The sequence below is a fragment of the Oryx dammah genome, unplaced genomic scaffold (assembly GCF_014754425.2).
Source record: "Oryx dammah isolate SB20612 unplaced genomic scaffold, SCBI_Odam_1.1 HiC_scaffold_27, whole genome shotgun sequence".
Lineage (NCBI taxonomy): Eukaryota > Metazoa > Chordata > Mammalia > Artiodactyla > Bovidae > Oryx > Oryx dammah.
In genome coordinates, this window is record NW_024070211.1 from 38,243,568 (window position 1) to 38,268,655 (window position 25,088).

Below are 25,088 nucleotides of genomic sequence, written 5' to 3' on the forward strand. Positions count from 1 at the left end.
GGCCTACATGGCTGATTACTAAATTTGTTAACCACTATATTTTTTATTTATATAGAGAAATAATTTAAAATTTTTGTATTTTTCAATAAGATCAAAATGCAGTACCTATCTGTATAATTTTATTTCTATCAAAATTTAAGTGGACAGAATTATAGCATTAATTTGAAAATGCACTGTATTTTTAGCACAATAACTTATTTTCAGTCAACTGAGTGCTGACAACTGGAAATAAACCTGAAATCATAAGGACACTAAAATAATATTTTGAAGAGAGAATGTTTTTAATCTTTTGAACACATTATTTACTGATTGTTCCATGGAAGTTGTTTCTAGATGGGCGCTCAGAACCTTCCCAGCCACAATGCTTATTATATCATAGGATAGAAGAAACCTAAAATTATATTTGATATTCTTAGTTCAACTCAGCACGATTTCTCAGTTGAGCAGACGACTGGCTGAGATCTGGCGTACAGCACGGCTGAATCATAAGTTTTGGGCTTGTCACAAGTCCCAGCCATTCATGTCTTCTCTACGGACTCCTGAGGCTGTAGACTCCCCAGGGACACAAAGTTTTTCTAAAACTTCTAATACATTCAAACAGATTACATGGTTAATCAATAAGTGAAAATGGCAAATTTGCCTCTCTGCTTTTCAACATTTTCTAGGGAGGACAGCAGACTACAATTTAAAACTAAAGAATTTAAACTTGAGAGATGATAGTTTCAAGGCAATTCTCCTTGGATAGTTTAGCCCTTTGAAGATTTTTGGCTTCCTCTTTCTTGTTGTTGTTTCTTGAAAGTGCCAAAATGTGAAAACAACCCAGAGTCTTGCTTCAGATCCAGAACATTTCAAAAAAACAGTACTTTCTATTCTGAAAACTTTGGCTAATCAGGGAACAACAAAAACAACAAAAACTTTTAAGTGTTTCAGTGGAAAAGTAGCTTCTCTGTAGTATTTGTCTGGCTCTTAGCCAGGCAACTTCAAAAAGAATGTCTGGCAAAGCCCAGTCCCCTCTGGGGTACTCCAAGTCTCTGTTTAGAACCTATGAGCCTGAAGTCCATCTACATTACATGTCCCAGAGATGTGCCAGTGAAAGTGATGCTTAGAGGACCTTGTTGGCTGGCTAAGTTCAGAGAGTGTACCAGTGCATGGGCTTCCAGTAATAATGCTAGAAGACAAGAGATCCTCATTTGCTACAGGATTGTGTATGGCAGGTACTGTCAGTTCAAACCTAAATGGAGGTGTGACACATAATAAATAAATTATATAAGTGAATGAATCATATATATATATAATAATTATAAATGAATACATTATAAATGAATGAATTATTTACTTGGGAGTTGTTTGAAAAAAAAGGAAATCAGTCCAGTGCCTTGTAACCAAAATACTCTCATTAGAAGATGACTTCACTCTCATTGTCCCACAGTAAGAGCCTAGCTAGATAACATAGAGCTTTAGTGATGCAGTGAGGCTGTGTTTGTAGGAACTTTGGTTTCCCAGGTGGCTCAGTGAGTAAAGACCCTGCCTGCAGTGCAGAAGACACAGATTCAATCTCTGGATCAGGAAGGTTCCCTGGAGGAGGGCATGGCAACCCACTCCAGTATTCTCGCCTGGAGAATCCCATGGACAGAGGAGCCAGGTGAGCTACAGTCCACGGGACTGCAAAGAGTTAGACATAACCAAAGCAACTGAGCATAGCAAATTTGAATTTAAATTCTGGATAAGCCACTTATTAGCTGTGACATCCTGGGCGACAGTGGAAGTGAGTATTATCTGTGTGAGTATTCTGTGTGGGTTGCTTGAAGGATTAAATGGGAAGGTATTTGAGAAAGCACCAAGAATCATTCTTGATTCCATAGACGTTAATATCTCTATCTTTAGTCTATCAGACAAGTTGTCATGTACCTTTACTCTTTACTTTAATTTGATACATCAAAGCTAGACTTAGGAAATTTATGAAAAATGAATTCATAACAGTTTTGCTCTTTAAGGCCAGGATTGAATGTCTCCTTTTACTATAAGTACACTTGCTTTTGGACACTTGGTTATGTCACAAAATAGTCTGTTTTATTTAATAATGTACTGTTTTAAAGGGAAGGGTAGTCTTGTGAACCCTGGACTTTTACATAGTTCCTTTGCATAATGATAATCTTTAAAAATGAAGCTTACCTGGTTTCAGTGGAGAACCACATTTCCCCTAATTTGCTTTCATACAAAATTTTCTTTAAAAGAAGCATTTGAAAATTTATATTGGGTAAAGTTTGCCACGCAAAATTCAGTCTTGATCTGTCAGCCCCCTTGGGTACAATAAGTAGTCACGTTTATGAGAGATTGAACATCTTGGGGTATTAGTGACTCTGACTTGGTGATCTTGCCTGTCCTGGCATCACAGCTTCTACCCCATGGCCTAGAGCAGCTGACTTCTCTTACATAGTGTCCCAACTTCTCTAAGCCCTTTCTAGTCTACAAGCTTTGGACTGAGGACTTCTCAGTTTGCCCACTGTGTCTGCTGCCCTAGAATGATATGGAGGGAAACTGCTCCAGGTTAACAGTCACAGTGCGCCACATCACTGACACAGGAAATCATCAGCCTAGGATTCGGGAGCAAACCTAAGAGGGTGGAAGGACTCCTGGTTCTGTTTTCAGATTTTTCCATTGCTCTTGCATGGGCTTCCAAATTCTAACAGTTCAGTTCAAATGATAACTATTATGGTTAGGCCAAAAAGAAAGGGGAGCTTATTTGAAAATATAATAACTAGTTCAGTCTGGTTCACTGTACCTGGGTTTCCTTTCTAAGTGTGCTACTTACTTAATTTTTTTCATCAAAATCTCTTTGTTCCCCAGAATAAAGACATAGTCTTATGAATATTACACCAATTATAATATATGAATATTCATACATGACAGTAATTAATATCTTAAATTATTTTTAGTAGAAGCATCCATGCTTCCCCTTTGGGAAAGAACAGCTTTTAGAATGTTTGCTAATTAATAAAAAGCCTATCCTTAAAATCAATGAAATATTCAATTTAATCTAAGAACATTTACATAAAAGGACTGAACTGTGACATTCACTGTGCTTTTAGATTGAAGTTGCTTTAAGGGTGGTGTGTTTTGAGGAGGGTAAAAAATCTCCTGGATGGAAAAATCCACCTGCTTTCTTTCCAGTCAATGTGCTATAAGCAATATATTAAAAATTTTGACTTTGCCTTTACAAACCAATTGATTTGAAAATTTGAAGTTATTCTTGTCTTGTGGATTTTCACTAATTTTTTTTCTGATAAAACAAATAAGTTGTTATACATACTTTCAGAGTGGTTTAAAATAAAAGAGAAGAACTAGTTTGATTGCCTAGATCACATGCCTTTCATAAAATTAAGGTAAAAATATTACCTAATCTTTTAAATCAATGGAGTTTGAAATTACGTATCTTTTCTATATAACTAAAAAATATGATTATCTTTTTAAAAGCAAATCATTAGGATTTTGTATAGGCTGAGGCTTTCTTTTGAAAAAAATTAAATTAAAATACACGTTCAGTTTGAAAATGTTAAAAATATCTTCAAATTACTTTCAGTAGGAAGTAAGTTGACATTTTCCCCAAATATACTGAAACACCTTGAGGAAAACAATCCCGAAACGTGAAGAACAGTTACTTTGGAATATGATACCTAAGTTACCAAGATATGAAAGTGATTCTATGTTTAATTTATACTTTCATTATATCTATGGTACCCCCTCCAGAAACAGACTGGATGAATCTCAGATGGCTGGGAAGACCTTGTTGCCCTTTTAACTCAAACTCACATATAGCAGTAAGAAGAATGAATTACTTGACCTCTAGGTGACTTGGGAGTCAACGTCATACCCCTCTCTTGGCTAAGAGGATTTCCTGACACGGGAAAGGCTTTAAGTAGGGGTTCAGAAACATTTTCAGTGACCTGTGGGAATCAGAGCTGTCATGGAAGGCTTTCCACTACATTCAGAGTAAAACCCAGGAGCCTGAACCAGGCCAGCTGCTGCTCACTCCCAGACTCCTCTCCTCCACCCATCTCTCACACACTAGCCCTGGGACTCCTTCAATTCCTAGAGCACTTCATGCACTTTCCCACCTGAGCGCCCATGCACATCCTCGTCCCTCTGCCCCAACTGCCCCTTTCCTCCATCTTTCCTCAGGCTTCTGAGATCAGCTCCCTTCACTCTCCAATAAAGTAAGAGTACTCTTCTTTTACCTTAAAGCTCCCTGTTCTTTTCCTTCTTAGTGCTGAACTTACTTACTGGATTTCCATTCTCCACCAAACTTTGTGCTTCTTACAAGGAAGGATCATGTCTGTTTTGCTTACTAGTGTATACTTAGAAGAGTGCAAGGAAACTTGTAGGTGCTCCATAGATATGAACAGATAAAATCAAGGCCAGAAAGGATCTTTCAAATCTATGAATTAAAAGATCAAATCACATTTTCAGAGAATTAACTAATCATCAATGGTTATAATGACACTGATTATACGCAATGCTTATAGTCCTCAAATTTTCTTTTATTCCTTTGACTAATTATTTCAGGCAGTAAACTTAGGAAAAAAGGCCTCAATTTAAGAAAAAAATCTTACTAAAAAAGGTTTAAGTTTATAAATCTCTGACAAAAATAAATTATATTGATAGTTTATAGTTCAGTAATTTAGAATAACCTCTAGTAATTCAAAAAATAATGTAAACAAACCTAATTACAGATTATAAAAAGACAGTGATTCTTTTTTGACCTTATTTAATTTTTAACACAATAAAATGAGCTCTAAAAGGTATAACAAAAGGAAAAATAAGTCAACAAATAAATGACAAAAATGGAAAGTATTAATATTCTGATTTTAGCATATGAAAAGTAAATTATATTGACACAAGCAAGCTTTCAACAAATTTTAAAAGCTTTCTTCTTCTCCTGTAACTCTCAAACAATAGACAAAAGTTAACTGGTCTAAGTCAGAGAACCAATAATAGTTAGCTTTTAAATAGTGTCTTTCATCTCAGATTCTAAATGGATATTCTTCAGAGGCATCTGTCTGCTTCTGCATTGCAAACTGAAAAGCTGACACGGCATTCCATGTTGACTGAATGCATAAATAGATTCATGGACAATAAAAGGTCTCAGCAGGAAAGAAGCCATGATCTCAGTTTCCAGTTCAGTACTTTCAATATCAAATTTGTTCACTGACTTCTTCATTTATTCATTAATATTTATTGAGAGTTTGCTACAGGTCTGGCCCTGGGGAAGCCCTTGGCAATACAATAGTGAGCAAAACAGAGACAGTTCCTGACAACCCTTCCAAAACAAATATATTGATTTCATCAATATATTTATTTTTATTCAGTCTCTTATAAAATTAAATTATATCTACTCTTTAAAATATTCTACATGAAGTAAACTAGTCCTCTGTAGTTATTCTAGCTAGCCACTTAAACACAAAGTTATCTTTTCCTTTATCCAGCAGATTTTTCCTATTTTATTTACCATATTCATCTACTTTTGATTTTATGTACAGAAATGATAATACATTTAATTAAAGTCTTCGTTTCTTCTTGATTATTTGAAACAGGCAGCTCCCAAGCTGGGTCACATACTAACCAATACCAAAGTCCAGCACTTATGGGTTGAGGTTTATGTACCCTTAAAAGAAGACAAACCTCAAAGAGTCCAACAGGCTTACCTTCCTCCACTGGGACAGTCTGTTCTGAGGCTGGTGATGGGGGTGGAGAAGGAGGCAGATTAGCTGTCTCTTCAGCTGCTAAAGATCAAACAATGGAAAAATGAGATACAACAATTAATCCTACTAGCCCAGTGGACATGTAGGAGTTGTGCCATCTGTAAAAAGGACTCTATGAAATTCAAGGAAAGATTCAATAGTAAGTTGCATTTGACTTATTTTATTTCAGCCCCATTACCTGATTCATAAATTTTGAAAACCTAAAAAAAGAAGAGCATTTAATATTAAAGCAAATCAGTCCATAAAAATGGATTAGAGATAACTTCTAAAATTCTATCATTAATCTCATTAATTTTTACCTGCTCTTTCAATTAATAAAATATTTAATTCTGATGCTAATTTACTATATTCAAACCCAGCCAGGTAAGCATTTTAATTTGGATTTGAATTGACTGATTAAAAATATGTTAGAGCTGGAAACTATTGTTTATCTTGATCTGGAAACTAATTACAGCTATTTTAGGAGATGTATTTTTTAAACAACATTTTGTTCACTGAGTATAATGTCAAATCCACCTTCTGTATGTATTCTCAGAAAAGAAAAATGAAGCTGTCACAGCCTGAGGCAACCTTCAGATAGAAACATGTACTAGTGGGAGCTGAGAAATATTCTGGCCTTGGCACTACACATGAAAGAAGACCAAAGAGAAATGTTCTAAAAGATGAAATTCATTCACTAACTCCGTTTTCCTCTTGAAGACACTTACCTTCTTTATGACCACTCACATGAAGGTAAGGGATTTTAAAAGGGAATATTTATCAGTCAAGCCAGTGGTAAGATTTAATTTAAATAAGCCTTGTGGGCTTCTAAGGGATATTTTAAAGTTTTTTTTTTTAAGTGAGATTTTTCTTTTAAAAAACAATGAAATTTTGCCACTAACAGGGCATTATATTAAGCGAAGTTAGTCAGAGAAAGATACATAGTGTACATCATTTATATGTGGAATCTAAAAACTACAGAAAACTAGTATCTGTAACAAAAAAGGAGCAGATTCACAGATAGAACAAACTAGTGGCTACCAGTAGGGAGGGAAGAGGGGCAACACAGGGGTAGAGAATGGGAGCTATAAACTATTGGGTGTAAGATAGGCTCAAGGATGTATTGTACAACATGGGGAATATAGCCAGTATTTTGTAATAGCTGTAAATGGAAAATAACTTTCCAACTGTATAAAAATTAAAAAAAAAATTTTTTTAAAGTAAGGTTTCCTTTCATTTCAAAGAACAGAAGTAAACCACAGAAAGAAAGCTAATGTTTTAGATAAGTTTTTCCCTTTCTGTTTTAGGTGAAAATAATCCTTGATCATCAGAGAACATTGTATTGAATATAATGAGATTATTTTTAATCATTATTGAGAGAGGTGAAATTTTTATGGTTTAATTTTTAATATCAATGCAGTGCTTATCAGAAAAGCAAATATTAAAGATGCATAAGACTGAAAGAACAATAGTTTTATACTATTTTTAAGCTTTAAAAACCACATCTCTCTATGGGTTAGTTATACATACCTGTGAAATAAGCATATGTTGAATTGCAAGAGAATTTCCTTTTTTATGTGTCTCTGCATGCATATACATCTACATCTAGCATCTATCTATCCATTGAGAGTAGGGGCACCAAGCCTTTGGCTGATAGTGTTTTCCTTGGTGAGCGCCATTATATTACCTGTTTGGTCCTGTAGGGCATTTGACTTGCAATGGAGGGAGAGGGCTAATGTATTGCACTTAAATGAACAAAGTGAAGACTAGTACCTCATATGGGATTCAATCATTGTATCACATATAAGGGACTAGCCACTGATGATTTTAACAATCTCTGGCTATAGGTTTTGGTAGTCTTTTAAGGGAGACCCCAGAGACTGTGGTACAGACAATCATTAACCAAAACCCATAAAGGGAAACAGTCATCTCTAATTAAAGCATTAGAACATTTTCCTTATGAGTGGGGGCCATGACATCAAAGTGCATTGGCTTTATTTTTTTAATAACTATCTCTAGTGGTCTGGAAAAGAAAAATGAAGGGCAACTTAGGGGCAAAGTGTAATTAGAAGTTGACTGTCCTAAAGACTACTGAAATACAATGAGCCTGTTGAGAAAAGTGAAAATAGGTCCCAGTGGATCCCAACAGAGGCGTTTGATGAATGTCACAAGTAGAGATGGAGTATGAGATAATGGCCTATCTCTGAATGTGAAGACTTGATCCTGTGATTGAGGTGCAGCAGACATTGCCCCTGACCTGAGACTTTCTCATTTACCTAAAGGCAGAGCAGGAGGTTGATCTTTAGGCTGAGCTTCTTTCTCTTGTTCACCTTTCAGGACTGCTACAGCTTCCGCTGTGACTACTTGAACTATCCTTGCAGACACCTCCTCTGTAATAAATTGTAACAAAAGGAAATAAAATGAGCCATTGAAACAGGTGGCAAAGAGGAAAATTAATCAAACAATACAGTCAATTTGAATTGTATTTCACTCTTTCTCCCTAAAAAGTGCAATAGGATAAGTTGCAGATAAACACACACACACACAAACACATAAACAAAAAAAAAAAGAGAGAGAGAGACAGAGAAAGAAAATAAAAGGAGCTGGCATTCTGGGAGCTAAGCAAAATGCACACAGAACTAAAGAAAACAACCTGTATGGCAGTTTAAACAATAATAATAAAAACTGTTTATATAAACAGAAACAATGCATTATTTTGTACCCAGTAAAACACTCTTCTATGCTAATCTGAACAAATACCATGATTTAAAATCATAGGAAGATGCTTCAAAATGTGAATTTGTGATTAAATAACACCATCTGGGTTCAGTATGAACAAGAGAGATAAAGAAAAACCTGGGAAGATAAAATTTGAGTGGATACACGGAAATGATGTATCAGATAGTCCCTTTCTAAAGAGCTGCTCCTTTTCTCAGTCGTGGATGGTTTAAAGATCTTTAAGGCCACATGATATATATTCAACTTAGTCAGTGTAATTGTTGTTGTTAGTCACTAAGTCACGCCCAACTCTTTGTGATTCCATGGACTGTAGCCCAACAGGCTCCTCTGTCTATAGAAATTTCCAGGCAAGAATACCAGAGTGGGCTTCCATTTCATTCTCCAGGGGATCTTCCCAACCCAGGGATCAAACCCACATCTCCTGTGTGAACACGTGAATTCTTTACTGCTGAGCGACCAGGAAAGCCCTATAGGCGGTGCAATAGTTTCATTTTAAAAAGCTAGACTGAGAGGGAGGTTCATCATTAAACTGATCAGTCTGTGAGATGCCTGATCACTAGTTTTTGGACTGTCACAGCATCTGCTGAACATGTCAATGTTAACTCTATGTAACCTTGTCAGAAAAAATCCAGGCAATGATGATCCATATATCATCAACTAAAAAGGAAAGAAGTCTTTTGAGATTAAAAATATTTTCTAAATTAGAGATAAAATTCTACAGAATTTTTTCATCATATTTACAAAAAAACATCTACCACAAGGAAATTAGTCTACTTTGCACTCATTTTAATTTCAATGATGAAGGATCCTTTTTCTTTACTATCAAAAACAAGTATGGAATGTATCAAGTAGCAAAGATACAATTCATCTTTATAAGGATGTTTTAACTTGTACAATTTAATTCATAGTATCACACAATTTTAGAGCTAAAAGAACTTTAAGAGAAGTTTGTCTAAATTTTCCCATTTTGCAGATGAGGAGACAAAGGCTGGGTATATTGATGAGATCTGCTCAAGTTCACACAGCTGATGGAGGCAAAACATATTAGAACCCAGGTTTTCTAGCTATTATGATGTTCTTCCTCTTAAACAGAACAACAGAAGGAATAATGGAAAAATAACCAAAAAATTCTTTAGCAGTCATGTGTGAATTACTAAAGGAAATATATGAACTCCTTTAAAGGCATGAACCAAGGAAACACACTCGCAGATCTGCTTGTCTATTCATGTATCTAATGTACACTATCGCTATTCCTGATTATATTTGGAGACTATGTAACAAGTGATTAACCAATATCTATCTATCTAATCATTTATCTACCTACCTATATATCTTGAAGACTATGTTAGAAATTGCAATAGATAATTTACCTCAAGAAGATGAATATTTTATTTCTAAGAAAGAAAGAGAAAGAAAGTGAAGTCACTCAGTCGTGTCCGACTCTTTACGACCCCATGGACTGTAGCCTACCAAGCTCCTCCCTCCATAGGATTCCCCAGGCAAGAGTACTGGAGTGGGTTGTCATTTCCTTCTCCAGGGGATCTTCCCAATCCAGGGATCGAATCCGGGCCTCCCGCATTCCGGGCAGATGCTTTAACCCCTGAGCCACCATTTTATTAGCATTTTAGTTCCATTTTAGCTTTTGCAGGTAAATATGTGACAATAACAATCATTAAAGCATTGTAAGGATTAAGCATTGTAATCATCAAAGCACTGTAACTGCTATGCTATTTGGTGGGGAGGACAGAGGAGGAAGAAGGGCTGTGTGTTTTCATGAAGCCAAGCTGCTGGGTTGAAAGGCTAATCTCCCAGAGTGAATTATCAATGGAAAGAATACTGCAAAACGGGCCACAGAAAGTTAAATCCACTTGGAGACATTTCTTTGTTGTCTACACTGTTTAATAATATAACAAAAAGAATCAGTTTACGTTTTGTGAATTGCCACTTACATATATTAACTTTCAATGAAATTCAGACATTTAAAAATCAATAGAGTAATTTTAGCACTTTTAGCACCCAAGTGTTTTATGGAGCACTGAATGCAGTGGAGAGGCGGAACAAACACTCCAGAAAATGGGATATATATAAAACCAATGCATCTTCTGGATCATTCCTGCATCTCCCTGTTGGCGCTATGCACATTAGTGTCTCCTGATAGCACTTAGGAAATTTATCTTGTGTGAAACTGTGCTGGTATACAAGCCCTATCTCCACTACTATGTAGTTTCCCAAGTCAAGGATTTTCTCTCTGGCATTGTTGCAATTCTCAAAGCTTCTCTCAGTGAACTTCATCCAGATTGGACCTTTGACACAATTTTTTGAAAGGATGAAAAATCAACACCAAAAGCTTGTTCATAATATTTACACAAATTCAGAAGTAATCTGTGCCTGTTACTATATTTACTAACTTAACCCCCCCCATTTATATAATTTATTGTATTCTTAAGATTTTGAAGCATTCTAGAAAAGTATTTCTTAAATGGGGTTCCAAAATTCTTCTGTACTTTCTGAAGAATTTTCCAGGATCTGAGAGTAGTTAAGAAATTAAATTTGTTTAAATTGGGAAGACAGTCCAATAAAAATAATACAAATATCTGCTAATTTATGTGAACAAATTACAAGTGAGCTACAGAATTATACCAGTCATTTTGCTTGAGAGTATATTTACAATAATTCTGACACCATGGAGAATTAGTTTACACATTCTTGGCTAATGAGAACACAGGTGGACTTAATAAAGAATGCATTTACAAGAGGTGTAGGTCAAATGACATCTTTAGGCAATGCACAGGCTTTCAAAATATTCTAAACAGAGATAAATAAAGGGAAAATTGAATCATAACTTGTCTCCAATCAGTTTGCTGCTGCTAAGTCACTTCTAAATTAGAGATAAAATTCTACAGAATTTTTCCATCATATTTATAAAAAACCATCTACCACAAGGATATTAGTCTACTTTGCACTCTTTAATTTCAATGATGAAGGATCCTTTTTCTTTACTATCAAAAACAAGTATGGAATAATTACAGTATCAAGTAGCAAAGATACAATTCATCTTTATAAGGATGTTTTAACTTATACAACTTAATTCATAGTATCACACAATTTTATAGCTAAAATAACTTTGAGAGAAGTTTGTCTAAATGTTCCCATTTTGCAGAGTCGTGTCCGACTCTGTGTGACCCCATAGATGGCAGCCCACCAGGCTCCCCCATCCCTGGGATTCTCCAGGCAAGAACACTGGAGTGGGTTGCCATTTCCTTCTCCAATGCATGAAAGTGAAAAGTGAAAGTGAAGTTGCTCAGTCTTCTCCGACTCTTAGTGACCCCATGGACTGCAGCCTACCAGGCTCCTCTGTCCATGGGATTTTCCACGCAAGAGCACTGGAGTGGGGTGCCATTGCCTTCTCCAATCAGTTTAGACAGGGCCAACTTTAGTAAAATGCACTATATCAGCTAGTACCACATGTTTTATGAGTGATAGTTTACTTTTAGCAAAACAATATTAATTTAGATGGAAAGTAGCAGGACATTTTATTGGGTTTGCTGTTTCAAAGAACATTAATTTAAATGTGTTTGAGTTTCATGGTTGAATAAGCTGAGTTTATATTTGTAGGTATTTAATCAAAACTAGTAAAATAATTTAGCCCAATCTTAGGATAACCGATCTTTTTTTTTTTTTTTACAAAGGAATTTCACAGATTATAAGAAAGCTAATTTAGAATAATCAAATAGGCTGTGTGGGAACCAAGTTCATGACACGTTATATTCCAGAATAATATTGTTAAAACTTAAAAACTAGAAAATAAGTGTATTTTCTAATATTATTATAATTTAACACTTTATTCAGGAAAACACAAATATAGGGTTGCTCAGGGGTTTCAAATGGTCCAGTCAATTTAAAAATCTTTCTCTAAGCAAAGGCTGTCATTGGTGTAGAGATGGCAGCTTCCCACATGAAGGATGGCCTTTTCCTAATGGAGGCCTAATCAGCAGATCTCCTGAGGGAGCCTCATCGTTATAGCCTGGCTTTTGGAACAGGGGCAAATTTACTCAGGGTTCAGGTAAAGTTCAGGGAAGACTAATGGTAAACATGTCAAACATATACAAAAGATAAAGGAGGACAGTCAAAAAATCAGACCTATAAAAATGATAAGAGTTACAATGGGTGTGATTATATATAATTATAGCTAATTACAAAATTATATATATTCATTCTACAAGTATTTATTAAATACCACCATCCTTCCATCCACCTTTCTATCATATCTTTCTATCTATCTAGAATATTACTATCTTTTATAGTGTAAATTAGACAAAGTCACACGGACTTTAAAACAGAGATATGTGGGCATAAACTCCAGCATTGGTACCGTCTAGTTACTTCATCTTTGGAATTTTACTCGAACTCATTGAGTTTCAATTCCTCAACCAAAAAAAAATGGAAATGATAGTAATACCCATCTCAGAGGTTGTTGTGAGGAACTCAAATATACAACAGGCCTGGCACATCAAGAACTCAAATAAGAAGGTTTCCCACTAGTTCTTCACCAAGATGCTTTTATTTTCTCTCAGTCATACATTTGTCTGAGTTTTTTACTTTTATATTTCTACTTAAAGAAAGAGCAATGGTGATATGCAGTAAGAGTTCCAGCCCAACGAGGCTATTTATGTTGAATTATAGGATAGTATGATTACTCTGTGATTACCTATGTTGATGGCCAGTTTTTCTGGTTGTTACTGTTGCTTTCTTTCCATAGACAAAGCTAGAGGCATTACTTATTTATTTTCTGGCTTCATACAAACTTCTTTGGCTGTGTACGTTCTGGGCTACCATCTGCTCTAGATTCAGCCAGTAAGTCCCAATTATCGAGGGTCTGTCTTCTAGACTGTTTCTAGAAGCATGATAACCCTTATTTACTGCTGAGGACAATGAGCAACATGAAACATTCTTTCTGTGATGAAGAGATTAGACTACATTTTAATCCTTCATTGCTTACTTATTCTACATTCTTATTCCCTTTCTTACTTTCTATTTTTTTGTTGTTAATTTTTCCTTCCAAACATTATACATATAAAATTTTGAGTAGGATTTAGTCATTCAGAAGATTAAAGATGAATACAGATTATGCATAAATTGACAAAGTACTATTCATTATACTTCACTGAGAGTTAACATGGATCTTCACAAGGCCAAATTTGCCTGTTACTCCAGGTATTTCTTGACTTCCTAGTTTTGCATTCCAGTCCCCTATAATGAAAAGGACATCTTTTCTGGGTGTTAGTTCTAGAAGGTCTTGTAGGTCTTCATCTTCAGCTTCTTCAGCATTACTAGTCGGGGCATAGACTTCGATTGCTGTGATATTGAATGGTTTGCCTTGGAAACGAACAGAGATCATTCTTTCGTTTTTGAGATTGCTTCCAAGTACTGCATTTCAGACTCTCTGTTGACTATAATGGTTACTCCATTTCTTCTAAGGGATCCTTCCCCATGGTAGTAGATATAATGGTCATCTGAGTTAAATTCACCCATTCTAGCCCATTTTAGTTTGCTGATTCCTAAAAGGTCGATGTTCCCTCTTGCCATCTCCTGTTTAACCACTTCCATTTGCCTTGATTCACGGATCTAACATTACAGGTTCCTATGCAGTATTGCTCTTTACAACATCAGACTTTACTTCCATTACCAGTCACATCCACAAATAGGTGTTGCTTTTGCTTTTGCTCCAAAGAAAGGAAATGTTAAAGAATGCTCTAACTACCACACAATTGTACTCATCTCACATGCTAGCAAAGTAATACTCAAAATTCTCCAAGCCAGGCTCAACAGTACGTGAACCATGAGCTTCCAGATGTTCAAGCTGAATTTACAAAAGTCAGAGGAACCAGGTATCAAATTACCAACATCCACTGGATCACTGAAAAAGCAAGAGTTCCAGAAAAACATGTACTTCTGTTTTATTGACTATGCCAAAGCCTTTGACTGTGTGGATCACAACAAACTGTGGAAAATTCTGAAAGAGATAGGAATACCAGACCACCCGACATGCTGCCTGAGAAGTCTGTATGTAGGTCAAGAAGCAACAGTTAGAACTGGACATGGAACAACAGACTGGCTCCAAATTGGGAGAGGAGTACATCGAGACTGTATATTGTCACCCTGCTTATTTAACTTATATGTAGAGTACATCATGAGAAATGCTGGACTGGATGAAGCACAAGCTGAAATAAGATTGCTGGGAGAACTATCAATAACCTCAATATGCAAATGACACTACACTTATTCCAGAAAGCCAAGAACTAAAGAACCTCTTGATGAAAGTGAAAGAGGAGAGTGAAAAAGTTGGCTTAATTCAGAAAACTAAGATCATGGCATCTGGTCCCACCACTTTATGGCAAATAGATGGGGAAACAGTGGAAACACTGACAGACTTTATTTTTGGGGGCTCCAAAATCACTGCAGATGGTGACTGCAGCCATGAAATTAAAAGACACTTGCTCCTTGGAAAAAAAGTTAGCACCAACCTAGACAGCATATTAAAAAGCAGAGACATTACTCTGCCAACAAAGGTCTGTCTAGTCAAAGCTATGGTTTTTCCAGTGGTCATATATGGATGTGAGAGTTGGACTATAAAGAAAGCTGAGAGCCGAAGAATTGATGCTTTTGAACTGTGGTGTTGGAGAAGACTCTTGAGAGTCCCTTGGACTGCAAGGAGATCCAACCAGTCCATCCTAAAGGAAACTGGTCCCAAATATTCATTGGAAGGACTGATGTTGAAGCTGAAACTCCAATACTTTGGCCACCTGATGTGAAGAACTGACTCATTAGAAAAGACCTTGATGCTGGGAAAGATTGAAGGCAGGAGGAGAAGGGGACGACAGAGGATGAGATGGTTGGACGGCATCACTGACTCAACGGACTTGAGTCTGGGTAAACTCTAGGAGCTGGTGATGAACAGGGAGGCCTGGCTTGCTGTAGTCCATGTGGTCACAAAGAGTAGGACACAACTGAGCGACTGAACTGAACTGAAGTCACAGCTGAAAACATGACACATCTTACTGTAATCTGAAATTCTGAAAGAATCAGTTATGTTTCTTTTGAACATCTAAAATTTTCAGAAGTGGACATTTTTAGTCTATGTTAGAAATTGTCTTAAGGACATTGTGTAATATGTATTTTATTCTTTATTTTGTTAATGTCAAGGATTTAGAATTTCAGTGAAAACCTTTCAACCAGTACTTGAATATTAACTTGGTATAATTTTACCAGCAGTTTCATTATGTTTTTATAACTAATACAAAAATAGCTCATGTTGTGGCCATAAAGTCTTGTCATGCCTAAGCAAAATGAATGGATAACTTGGAACTAATCTGATAAATGATCTGTCTAAAAATCAGCTAGACTGAAAACATTAAAAGTAACTTCTTTAAAACAAATCCATTTTATAACCTTTAAATCATGTTATTGCTTATGAAAAGTGAAAGTGAAGTCACTGAGTCATGTCCAATTCTTTGAGACCCCATGGACTTTAGCCTACTATGCTCCTCCATCCCTGGGATTTTCCAGGCAAGAGTACTTGTGGGTGCCATTACTTATAGGATTATATAAAATAAAGGATTTAAAGATAAAACCCAGGTAACAGAGCAACAGGTGACACTGTATCATCAATATAAGAGATAAACAGCTACAGGTAAAACAGTGAAGTCCGTCTTGTAAACATATTCTGAATAACAGACATGGGGTTGGTATTCACAAGAGGATCAAAGCAGTCCTCAGGAGACTGAACTGAATTCTGGAAAGCATGTTTATTTTTGTTATTGGGTAAATCTATTGGTGGAAGCATATACCACCAACAGAAGTAAATAGGTATAGGAAACTGAGACATACTGTCATCCACAGAAACCCACTTGATAATACCTTGGAGATATGATGCTAAGCTACTTACATTCTCCTACATAATGAATAAACATCATATTGCAATACAAGGTTATTAAACAAGTTGCTACACTAGGCACTTCTATTTCCTGTCAATATTATATATTCCACACAGTAACATATTTTCCAACTTGGAAAACTAGCAAAATCATGGATAAAGGCAATTTACTGTCTCATTAGAATATCATTTTGATTTATATCAATGTAGTACAGATATTTTATATCATAGTAGATTCTGGTGCGGAGAAGGCGGTGGCACCCCACTCCAGTACTCTTGCCTGGAAAATCCCATGGATGGAGGAACCTGGTGGGCTGCATGCAGTCCATGGGGTCTCGAAGAGTTGGCCACAACTGAGCGACTTCCCTTTCACTTTTCACTTTCATTCACTGGAGAAGGCAATGGCAACCCACTCCAGTGTTCTTGCCTGGAGAATCCCAGGGACGGGGGAGCCTGGTGGGCTGCCGTCTATGGGGTCGCACAGAGTTGGACACGACTGAAGCGACTTAGCAACAGCAGCAGATTCTGGTGTTAAAAAATCTGGAATCAAGCCCTGTCTTTAGGTCTTACTCATTGCAAGTAAATACTCTCTCTAAGCTTCAGTTTCCACATCTAAAAAGGGGAACTGAAGTGTATTCATCTTTTGGTATATTGGGACAACTAAATGAAATACATATATATACATATATATATATATAAAGTGCTTATTTAAATTATATTACTATTTTAATCACACTCACAGTTTTGTTATCATCAAGTCTACTATCCTCATTTGACTGACAAAATGTAGGTAAAGACCGACAGTTTCTGTCCTACATTAGGACAATTTTGTCGTTTTTCCCAGTGAGTACCTTCTTGCTTGAATTTTGGGTCATTGTCTAACAGACTGTATCAGCCTCCTGCCAGTTATTCTCGAAACTAAAACGATAAGGTAGATTTTACTCTATCCTTACACCATGTTGCTGTTGTTTAGTCGCTAAGTTGTGTCCAACTCTTCTGTGACAAGGCTCCTCTGTCCATGGGATTCCCCAGGCAAGAGTACTGGAGTGGGTTGCCATTTCCTTCTCCAGGGGGTCTTCCCGACCCAGGGATATTCAACACTTACAGTCGGTTTGCAATCCTCCAGTTTCTTCCCTGACGCTGATTCAAGCTACAGCACTTCTGGCCACATTATTTTATCACGTCAAATTCTGTTGCCAGTGTCAGGCCCTGTTTTTAGCACCTATTTTTGGTTTAGTTATTTTGTTATACTGACCTATCAATATTGTTTGTTTGATTTATAAACAATGGAGCTAAAACTTTCTCAGTGGCCCTGACAATTCCAACCTGGTTCTGAGCAACATATGACATTGTTGGCATACAAAGAAATCTGATTTTTAATGTGTACCTTTTGGGTTTTCATCACAACCAGCTGAGATAACTTGAATATGTAAAGGCTCACTGATTACACCGTGAACAAAAAAAATCCAAGCAAGTTGGCATATGCCTGAGAATATATTTTTGTTGATTTCTTTCAGGTTAAGAGAAAAGTAAGAGACGTTGACAATAAATTCAACCATATGGAATATAAAAGCCAGAAAGTGTTTTTGCTTTTAAGAATAATAAGTATAATTGTGCTATGTTAAAAGAAATGACAAAGCCTACCGTACACTCATGAAAGAAGGAAAACAAAACAATTTTAGACAGAATGCTCCTGTCAAGAAAAGGTTTTTCTCAGTGGGGTAGAGAATGGTTGCCTAGGAAACTGAAGCTAATTGCTGCTGCTGATGGAAACTAGTCGACAAGGAAAGCACTGTGTTTGAAGTGCTCGGCTAAACAAATACCCTAGATAAATTCATAAAAACAGGGAAAGAAGGAAAGTTCCTTGCCTCTGCTCCAGATTAATTTGGAGAGTGAATGGTCTCTCTGAAGCTGTTACCCATGATCAACTGTTGATGAAGGAAATTAAAAGAGCAGATTGGTTTTTGTTGTGGTGGTGGTTTTGTTTGTTTCTCTGGCACCTTAGTACTTATTAAAGAGGCCAGCATTGGCATATCCCTTCCTAATCAGATTCCCATTGATCTCAAAGGGTCACCCTAGCCACCCGGCCAACACGACAGCTGTAGATCTCTGTGTACCAGCTTTTTCCTTCAAAGATGAATTCCAAAGATTTACTGACTAAAACAAGATAAATTTATGAGGGAAAACGCCTTTGCAGTAATGTTAGTTTATGGAGATAAATGCATTTAAGATGAGGAATCATGACTGCACAAAGTTCATTCGGAAAGATACTTAAATTTAAGTTATATTGTACCCACTCCAGATGATGTAACTATGCTTAGTCATTACCAAGGCTATGAAGATGAGCAAGAGATGGTGCTCCTTTTTTTTTTTTTGGTTTGTTTGTTTTTTAAGATTTTTCTAGTAAGGGCCACAGAGTTTGGCTGATCTATACATTCACAGTCACACACATGGTCCTCTTCTGAAAGGCATTTGCAACCACTTGGGCTAGGATTAGGAGTTCAGTGTATGACTATAGGAGAATTTTCCCTCTTTCTCTTTTTTCCCTATTTCAACCTATGTGCTTGAATCCATAATCTTGTTTAGATGGCCAATTTAATCTACTCGAATGAAGTTCTTAGAACTTGGATGGAATTGGCCTAATGTTTAATTTATTCAAAGGGAAAAGTCTTTGTAAATTAAGATGGTTATCAGTAGAAGGATATTGCAAGTTAAGAACAACATAGATGGAACCAAAAGTAATTAGAAAGGCAAAGCACCAATCAAAAACAGTACCTACTGGGAAATTTAACTTCTAGTTTTAAGGGTACAGCAGAAGAAATATAGCAAGCAGATGTTGCTTAGCTTTATAATTATATATTCTAATGAAAGGTTTGTGCTGTTGGTGGTACTGGAAGATCTAACTGCAGTAATATGTGCATATTTGCAGTGTTGTTTCTATTTCATAGTAAACATTTACTAATTAAATCAGCTTGCAATATTTTATTGATTCTAAATTAATTTGGGAAAGAAATGTCTTGGGGAATATGGCTCTCTGAAAATTTCAAACTGCTTAATATCAATAAATTGAGTACAATAATTGAGGCACTGAGGGAACTGATAAAATGCTTTAGAGCCTTGTAATGCTCAGGTTTTGCATTTTGTCAAAACCATTAAAGCTGTACTACTCCTTGTAGACGTGAGATAAACTGGATTACTGTCTGTATTGTCTTGAGCATATCACACAAAGGAATGTAGCAGGAGACATTATTAATAACATTAATGAAGAGATGAAATATCAGTACAACTAAGAGAGATGGAAAAAATTCATCCTTAGAGTAACTGCATGATAAACAATACAAAATGTACTGTGTGTGCAGAACAGCACTTGCACACGTGCGTGTGTATGTGTGTGTGTCAATCTATGCATGTGCCAGCATTCATGCACATAAAGGTCTATCTGTGTCTTCAAAGTTTTATCTGTTTTTGGTACCTCAAAAGACTTCGGCACCAGCGCAAGTCTAAGATTTCATATGGGGAAATTATTGTTTCTACAGTTGCAAAACCAGGAATGTCTGAGACAGAGAACACAATGAAAAAAATGGAAAAACATTCTAGATTCCAAAAAAGAAAAAAATCATTGAGCAAAGTTTTAAAGTGTAAGTGCTCTATATATCAGGAAGAGTCTTTACCAGTTACTTCTATAAACTGAAAGATTTCATCTAGGGAAAAATTGTTACAATAAAAAGGTAAAAATCATCAGCTTAGCTACATTTTGTTGGCTCCATCTCATCCACAAGGTAATAATTTTCAATCTTTGGAGGCTTGTGACCTAGAACCCTACAGAATTTAGGAACTATGTGGTGGGAAGATTACTTTTGTCACAGTACATCATAGTGTACCTTCAATCAGCAAACAGATAGACCAACATGACTTCTGTGTAATTAGTTTGCTTAAGCCTCTAGTCCTAACATAGTTCTAAGAATGAATGTGTAAATAATAATATACAGCATCCACCTTATTTGATTCTTCTTAGTCAATCGCTCATGAAATGTAAGTATTTTAAGTGTTTCTGTTTTACAACTGCCTATTTTATTTTTAGCACTGGAGTTATATAAAATGTTGTTCACAAATGTTCTCTTTATATCAGTCCTGAAAGGACTTGGCAGACTTTTAAGTCACTAAGTACATACGGTAATTCTTTATCATTACAAATTATAACTGAATATATATAACCTAAGAACCATGTTTCAATTATACTGCAGGAAAAGGGACAGTGGAATTAATTACATTATGAAATTCTGAAAACTAAAATGCTATGACAGAAAAGAAAACAAAAAATGAGAAAGAGATAATTTTGAGTCATCCTTCTTTTAGTCTTTAATAATGTTTGTTAACTAGAGCTCAGCCATAATATAAGATATAGAGGACTGTTTCTTTGGAAAAATTCCAAAAAGCAAAATTGTTGATAGTTAAGGATCTTTTCCAGGGTTCTGAGTATCAAAATCAAGAGAATTTGCAAATAAGAAAATAATTTTTTTAAGTTAGAAAATAAGTGTCAAGTCTAACATTATATTTATACTATTATGACAGTAAAAAGCAAAGACTTAAATAGAATTTAAAAATTTATGCCAAAAATTATTCTAGAATAAAAATATCCTTTGTATTCTGGATTGATTAATGCATTCCATGAAACATCCTATTAAATGAATTTCTCTCCAACTATGGGATACAAAAAGTTTATGTTAAGATAAACAAAAACAATTAATAGTAATTTCAAAGTAATCTTCAGAAATTTACAAATAACATACAAATACTACTTTAGAAAATACGCTCTAATTATCTGTTGAAATAAAATTTTACATTGATGATTTTGCTTCAGTGTTGTTTACTTATCTCAATCTATATCTCTTTTGTGTAGAGGGTCTCATTGATAGCAAGCATACCTCTAGAAATAATTGCAAACTGTAGGTGCCAAGGGTGATATATCATACTTAAAACTGTCAAAGGTGGGATGGCAACTATTTTCAAGAGGACAGAGATCACCGTTATCCTGATTGAACGAACTTCCTCTCCTAAAATGCGACTTTTGAAAGTGGCATCTGTACTTGCTTCAAATTCATTTCTCTTTTCTTTTTTTACTACAATCAAGACAGATGAATTGGATGACAACTGGCCTGGAAGAATTGTCTTACATGCTTTGTGAGACAGGCCAAGTTAGTGACTTTTTTTTTTTTTGAGAAAAATCAATTCTGGTAAAGCTCGCAGGAGAACAGGTTTATTCCAATCTTTCCAATACTTTAGTCACAAATCTTGATTTTTCAAAAAACCAATAATAATTTTTAAAGAAAAAAATCCTACACTTTAGCTTAAGATAAAGAATAGTAGCATGGAAATGCAACAAGGAGAAAAAAGTATCCAAAGAACTGATTCATTTTAAAAACTGCTTATAAAATTAACAGTAGTTTAATTAAATACTGTCCTTTAAATACTGAAATAATTAAAATTAGAAAATGTAAATGTGAGCATCTTTTATTTTAGTATGTCAAAAAGGAAAGAAAATCTTCAATTACATGCAGCTTTTAAGATTTTTTAAAATAAGAAAACTAGAGAAGTGTGTCTGATTGAAAATGAAACATTTTTCCTAAAATTAGTGAATAAATATCCCTGTTATTCAATAGGGAAATGCTGTTTATTACCTAAGAACTTATCATTTTCAAGTAATTTTATAGACTCAAAGATGAAGCAGTGTAAAAGAACACTGGTGATATATTAATTAGATTGACCTTCAAAAATAGGATATATAACATCTCTCCAAGACAATACTACTATATTCCTTTAATGAAGAATAATTAAGTCTATGACTTAGAGCATCCATTTTCTTTAAGATTCAGTTTGTCCATTTGTCAGAAATGAAATTTATGTGGCCTTCTGATTTATAGTAGTGAGGCAATCTTTTCCTTAAAGCCAGAAGATCAACAAAGGTGTGCATTTTAGAGTTCTGTTTGCAGGATATTTCAGTATCATTTTCAGTATCAACTCTTACATCAGACTCTATTTTTCAAGAATGAACAAGAAAAGTTGTCCAATCTGTGTACTTCTTAGCTGTTAGATTATGGATGTGTCTCAGAAAGGTCATATCCTGATTTTTTATATTCTCCCCAGTTCAGGTGTTTTCATCATCAAGATTGTATTTCTAATCAGATGTCTTACTTCTATCTTAAGTCAAAGATATGTTTTCTTCACTCTAAATCTTCCCTCCCTTTTGCAGAACATAACAAGTCTTCTGCTATATCCCTCCATGACACTCTCTTTACAACAGTATTTCAAAATTCCAACTTCATTGAGCTAGTCAACACTTCTACAGTCTTTACTCTGAATCCAGCCTCCTCCCATATTCCTCCATCTGCCTCTTTAGTTCCAATATTCCTAACATCATCTTTCCCACAAATATGTTGCTTACACAATATTTATACAAATATATTCAAAGTTTTTGTAGCCCTATTTTGTTTATGTAATTTCCATTCTCAAAATTGAACATGAATACTTTCTCTCTTCCTATTTCTTCTTTTTTCTGAACTTTTTATTTTGCATTGGGGTATAGCTGATTCGTAGTGTTGTGATAGTTTTAGGATCTCTCTTCATCTCACTTTCAAAATATTTATTAGCACCAACTAAAGCATCACTACGAACAAAGCTACTGGAGGTGATGGAATTCCAGTTGAGCTATTTCAAATCCTGAAAGATGATGCTGTGAAAGTGCTGTACTCAATATGCCAACAAATTTGGAAAACTCAGCAGTGGCCACAGGACTGGAAAAGGTCAGTTTTCATTCCAATCCCTAAGAAGGCAATGCCAAAGAATGCTCAAATTACTGCACAATTGCATTTATCTCACACGCTAATGTTCAAAATTCTCCAAGCCAGGCTTCAGCAATACATGAACCGTGAACTTCCTGATGTTCAAGCTGGTTTTAGAAAAGGCAGAGGAACCAGAGATCAAATTGCCAACATCCGCTGGATCATCAAAAAAGCAAGAGAGTTCCAGAAAAACATCTATTTCTGCTTTATTGACTATGCCAAAGCCTTTGACTGTGTGGATCATAATAAACTGTGAAAAATTCTGAAAGAGATGGGAATACCAGACCACCTGACCTGCTCTTGAGAAATCTATATGCAGGTCAGGAAGCAACAGTTAGAACTGAACATGGAACAACAGACTGGTTCCGAATAGGAAAAGGAGTACGTCAAGGCTGTATATTGTCATCCTGCTTATTTAATTTCTATGCAGAGTACATCATGAGAAACGTTGGGCTGGAAGAAGCACAAGCTGGAATCAAGATTGCCAGGAGAAATATCAATAACCTCATATATGCAGATGACACCCACCCTTATGGCAGAAAGTGAAGAGGAACTAAAAAGCCTCTTGATGAAAGTGAAAGAGGAGAGTGAAAAGGTTGGTTTAAAGCTCAACATTCAGAAAACAAAGATTATGGCACCTGGACCCATCACTTCATGGGAAATAGATGGGGAAACAGTAGAAACAGTGTCAGACTTTATTTTTGGGGGGTCCAAAATCACTGCAGATGGTGACTGCAGCCATGAAATTAAAAGACGCTTACTCCTTAGAAGAAAAGTTATGACCAACCTAGATAGCGTGTTGAAAAGCAGAGACATTACTTTGCTGACTAAGGTCCGTCTAGTCAAGGCTATGGTTTTTCCAGTGGTCATGTATGGATGTGAGAGTTGGACTGTGAAGAAACCTGAGCGCCAAAGAATTGATGCTTTTGAACTGTGGTGTTGGAGAAGACTCTTGAGAGTCCCTTGGACTGCAAGGAGATCCAAGAAGTCCATTCTGAAGGAGATCAGCCCTGGGATTTCTTTGGAAGGAATGATGCTGAAGCTGAAGCTCCAGTACTTTGGCCACCTCATGCGAAGAGTTGACTCATTGGAAAAGATTCTGATGCTGGGAGGGATTGGGGGCAGGAGGAGAAGGGGACGACAGAGGATGAGATGGCTGGATGGCATCACTGAATTGATGGACGTGAGTCTGAGTGAACTCCGGGAGTTGGTGATGGACAGGGAGGCCTGGCGTGCTGAGATTCATGGGGTCACAGAGTCAGACACGACTGAGCAACTGAACTGAACTGAACTACAAAGGGATGCCAGTCTGTAGACATGCACACATGCACACATTTATTAATTTATTTGCTTATTTCTCTGCCTTGTTTCAGAAAGGATTCAGTGTTTCAGAAAGAATTTAAGGTTAACCTTTGAGTGAATAAATATGATTATATAGTCTTGATTCACAGGGCTTCTAACTAAATAACTAGAAAATAACAGATGATGTTTATAGGAGAGTGCTCACTGCCCACTGCAATCATGATTATCCTTAATTTTATGATCTTATGTCTTGTTTTGTTTGAATCTGTATTACTGCCTAGAACTCCAGGGGTGTTCATTTGATAGAACGAGGATGTGATGGCTGGATGGCATCACCAACTTGATGGACATGAGTTTGAGTGAACTCTGGGAGTTGGTGATGGACAGGGAGGCCTGGCGTGCTGCAGTTAATGGGGTCGCAAAGAGTCGGACATGACTGAGCAACTGAACTGAACTGAACTGATGGAGTATAAGCATTACATTATATATCAGAAGGAACAGGGAGATGAATGAAGCACAGCTTCCACCTCAAAACAT

The 25,088-nt window shown here is 36.0% G+C and overlaps 1 protein-coding gene across 39 annotated transcripts in view; it reads right to left on the reverse strand.

Annotated features, from left to right (window-relative positions):
* Window positions 1-25,088, reverse strand: part of MAP2 (microtubule associated protein 2) — a 299,075-nt gene that overhangs the window by 43,636 nt on the left and 230,351 nt on the right. For 32 of the 39 annotated variants that reach the window (XM_040228612.1, XM_040228647.1, XM_040228625.1 and 29 more), the window contains 2 exons: window positions 8,015-8,128; window positions 5,703-5,780 (listed from right to left, as the gene is read on the reverse strand). In XM_040228612.1, the coding sequence (XP_040084546.1) occupies window positions 5,703-5,780; window positions 8,015-8,128 (192 nt within the window). The remainder of the gene's footprint in view (window positions 1-5,702; window positions 5,781-8,014; window positions 8,129-25,088) is intronic. The other 7 variants (XM_040228651.1, XM_040228618.1, XM_040228652.1 and 4 more) reach the window with 1 other exon arrangement.